Genomic DNA, 3972 nt, shown 5'->3' on the forward strand with positions numbered 1-3972 from the left:
AAATTGTCGGAAAAGAAAGCGGGGAACGCACCGGCGACCGTCCGATCCTTCACGGTCGCCGATCAGAAAATCCTTCTCCCCCTTTTTTTTTATGGAAATATAGTATATATATATAGACAAATATTTTTGCGGAAAATAGTATATTTGTACATATATTGCTCAGAACAGAATACATATACACATTCTTAACAGCATATAGATTTACTGGAAAAATTGCATTGCATATCATATACTCGAAAAAAAATATATAAGATGCAATATAAACAACTAGACAGAGATTAATAGGTTCTGATACCAAATGTAAGCTTATAACCAAATTAGACTAACCTCCAGCCATAGTTATCTTTAGGATTGCCTTTTGGTTGATGCTGTTGTATGTGTTGATAGTGATAGTATTCCTGCAGTGTCTGGTAGAATGGCTCCCACTTGTCTTAGGTTCAATATAGATGGTGTGTAAAGCAATAGCCTGAGTAGTGTGGGACCTATAGCTTATATACCTATAGAACCACCAATATAGATCATGTAACGATTTCCGTTACATGGCTCCACATAATGGCTATTGAAAGCCATTACTTGCACCAATTTAATATTCTTCAATATTGAAAATGTTACACTTTTCTGATGCTATATGTGTTACACCTTTATCTACTGTGGCTGGATCTGTTTCTTTGCTAGTTTGCTTACATCCTCGTCTGTTTACCATTCTGAATCTGTTCCAGTTTGCGTGTCTGAATCTGTTCCAGTTTGCGTGTCTGAATCAGTTCTAGTTTGCGTGTCTGAATATGTTCTAGTGTCTACTCCGTATGTGCTATCTATGTTTGTGTCTGAACCTTTTCCAGATATTTCTGTCACCCAGTTCAACGAGTTTCACATTCGTGATGTTGCCCAGTTTGTCGATCAACCGGGTGAACCTGTTTCAGGTTCTGGTCTGTCCATACCTGCGTCAGTTAATGTGTCTGCTCCCAGTGTCTCTGTTTCTTGTGTTTCCTTTGCAGGTACTGAAACTGTTCCAGAACCGACTGCTCAATCTTCGAAGGGTAAAAATCTGATTTCCTCCTTGAGCAAAAGGAAACTGGATGATTCTGATGAAGTGATGTTTGTGTCTGAAACCTGAGCTTGAAAAAAATCTACTCCTCCAGTTTTAGTCAGAATGACTCGGTCAAGAGCTGCTTCGGTGCCTCCGAAGTCTGCCCCTAAATCTGCTCCAGCTACTTCTTCCAAGAAGTCAAAATCCAAAACTTTTCAACCGGTGTTCTACATTCGGGATTAACTGAAGATTGGAAAACTAATTGGGATAGATCTCTTTTGTTTGAAAGGAACATTGTCGAGGATGATCTCATTACCCATTGCAATATTCTATCTATTTTTTGGGATTACGATCTTTTGCATATCGTTCAGAACATTGGTCTGTACTCACCATAGCTCGTTCCCGAGTTCTATATGAATTTACAGGAGGATGCCGATGCTTTGGGTTCTACTCACTATCATGAGGTTTTTATTCGCAACAAGTGGTATTCCATCAGCCCAGCTACCATCAACAAGTATCTAAATCGTTACTCGTCCGATCATTCTGTTTCTATGAGTCTCAACTCTCTTGTGGGTACACTCACTCACAATCGGGTTGTTGTTTGGCCTAAAACTGGTCTTCAGTCTCAACACTTAACAGCAGTATATTCTGTTCTCTTGCGATTGGCCGGTACTAACTGGTTACCATCCGTCAATGCCAATTTAGTGTACAAAAAGATGGGGTTTTTTCTCTACAAAATTCAAAATAAGCTAGCGGTTGATCTTGGCTCAGTTATATTCTCACATATGATGTCTTTTACCAAGAAGAAGAAGGAGGCCAAGGTTCATCTTCCGTACCCGAGTCTCATTTACGGCGTCCTGACTGCTCAAGGTTTTACCCCGTATGATCATGAACCTATTCTGGAAAATGAGCATTTTTATCAGTTTGACCTGCGTCTGGCTCAGGGCCATCATCATGATGATCGTGCTACGCTCACTGCCTCAACTCCAACTCCGGGATCTTCCACTGCTACGCCCTTAGTTCCTATGCCTCCTCTAGCGCTGATTATGCACCGACAGATGGCCAGCTCTATTGAATCTTCTCTGGAACTCCTTCGGACGTCAATTGCTGTGCAACAGGATGCTGCTGCTGGTTTAGAGAGTACACTGCTTGAGCATTACCGTGAAATTGCACGCTTGGAGGCTAGACATGTTGCAATTCTTGCATCTCAGGCTTGTTCTACTGCCTCTGCTGGTTCTGCTTCTGATTCTGATCTAGATGGGGATGATTCTGACTCTAGTTCTCTGGCAGCCCATTAGATGTTTGCCCTTTGTCACTTATTTGCCAAAACAGGGGGAGAAATTGCTAAATGTTGGGGGAGTAATGTTTTGTTGGTTGGAATTTTTGTTGTTTGGTTTGTTTGATGGGTTTGATGTTTTTGGGTTGCTCTACTGGTGAATTTTTGTCGGGACTGCTTATTGGTAATAATTTCGTTCGTTCTTGCTTATTATCTTTGATTCGCACTTTATCTTGGTTGTTATCTAAGCATGGTTTTTTGGTTAATATATTTGGTTTTCTTATATATGATGGCTTTATTATATCTGAGTTTTAAGAATGGTTGGACATATCTCTATTGTGTTATGTGGACTGTCTTGTTATGATCGATCAAAGCTGAAAGAGGGTATTGGTTTTCAAGAATGATCTTATGGAATAAATGAGCTTTGAAATATGTCTTGTTTTTTTTTTCTAGGCTTTGATTGTAAAACAAATATACATGTGGCTTTTTGTAATAAAATGTATTTGTTATCTTTGTTTGGCCCCAGGTATATTTGTCTGTTAGGTTTTGTCAAATAATTGCCAAAGGGTGAGTTTGTAAGTGCACAAATGATGCACATTAGTATTGGCTTAATTATTTGACAAACCTTAGGTTAGTTTATTTTATAATAAGTTAGGTTGACGTTTTCAATGCTCATTATGCTCCTGGATCCTAACAAAGTCTATTTTGTTTTATCAAGACTTATGGATTGGTTTTAAATGAGTGGACATTATCTTTTCAAGGGAGAATATTAAGCTAATGGTTGGGAAAGTTGGTTACGTGACTTACAATATAAAGGATGGGTTTTGAAGCTTCATTACACAACTTTACAAGTGAGAATTTCGAGATCTATTAAGCTAAAGAGTTTCCTAACACTATTCTAGCAGAATCTGTGTTCTTTCTACTTGGTTCCTTATTCATGACCTGGTGCTGATTCAGCGTGTTGAGGCTACACGAATCCAATCACTTGAAGATGTTTTGAAGATTGTTTGATGAATGTTGATGTAGTAGGTTTTGGACCTTGTAATCTCCATGTAATCTTGGCAAACATCTAGTGGATTGGGTTGTCGTGGGTGCCCCGCAGACGTAGGAGATTTGGCTCCGAACTGTGTAATCATTTGCTGTGTCCTGGTTTTATTCTTTTTATCTTTTATCTTTTTATGTTTAAATCAAACTAATTAAAGGTTAAGATAATCTGTTTTAAAATCAAGTAGAACTTTAAGGTTTCGTACATTCAAGATCCACGATTACAATTTCAGCATTGTAATCAGCTATAAACTAACAATTAATTTACCAAACATCTCTCTACAATCAACTAATGCTATCAACTAGTCAAACATACTAACTCAATCAACTAACATCTATTTACCAAACACCCCTATAGTGCAACTAACCTACTTTTGTAATTATAAATTGTTGATTATGTTATTTAGATTAATATTTTATACATAATTTGTACTATGTAATTTATTCAAATTAAATTACTTTAATTTCTATGGTATATATTATAGATTAATTTGATTCATTCATGATAACATTTGAAAAATTAATCACAAAACTATTACCAATATTTCAACTATTAAATTTGTTCATGTGATAGTAAAGTCAACATTGTCATGCCATTCTACGCTTACATGACAATTGTCTTGTC

The 3972-nt window shown here is 37.3% G+C and overlaps 1 protein-coding gene across 1 annotated transcript; it reads left to right on the plus strand.

Moving 5' to 3' along the window:
- Window positions 1-1440: 1440 nt before the first annotated feature.
- On the plus strand, window positions 1441-2325 carry LOC115995917. The gene has a single exon (XM_031235065.1). It carries the CDS (start codon window positions 1441-1443, stop codon window positions 2323-2325), a length of 885 nt encoding a protein of 294 aa, XP_031090925.1.
- Window positions 2326-3972: the final 1647 nt, after the last annotated feature.

This window comes from Ipomoea triloba, chromosome 11, assembly GCF_003576645.1.
Source record: "Ipomoea triloba cultivar NCNSP0323 chromosome 11, ASM357664v1".
Lineage (NCBI taxonomy): Eukaryota > Viridiplantae > Streptophyta > Magnoliopsida > Solanales > Convolvulaceae > Ipomoea > Ipomoea triloba.

Coding starts and splice junctions, on each gene's coding strand:
- LOC115995917 (XM_031235065.1), top strand. CDS start 1,441: ATGAATTTACAGGAGGATGCCGATGCTTTGGGTTCTACTCACTATCAT.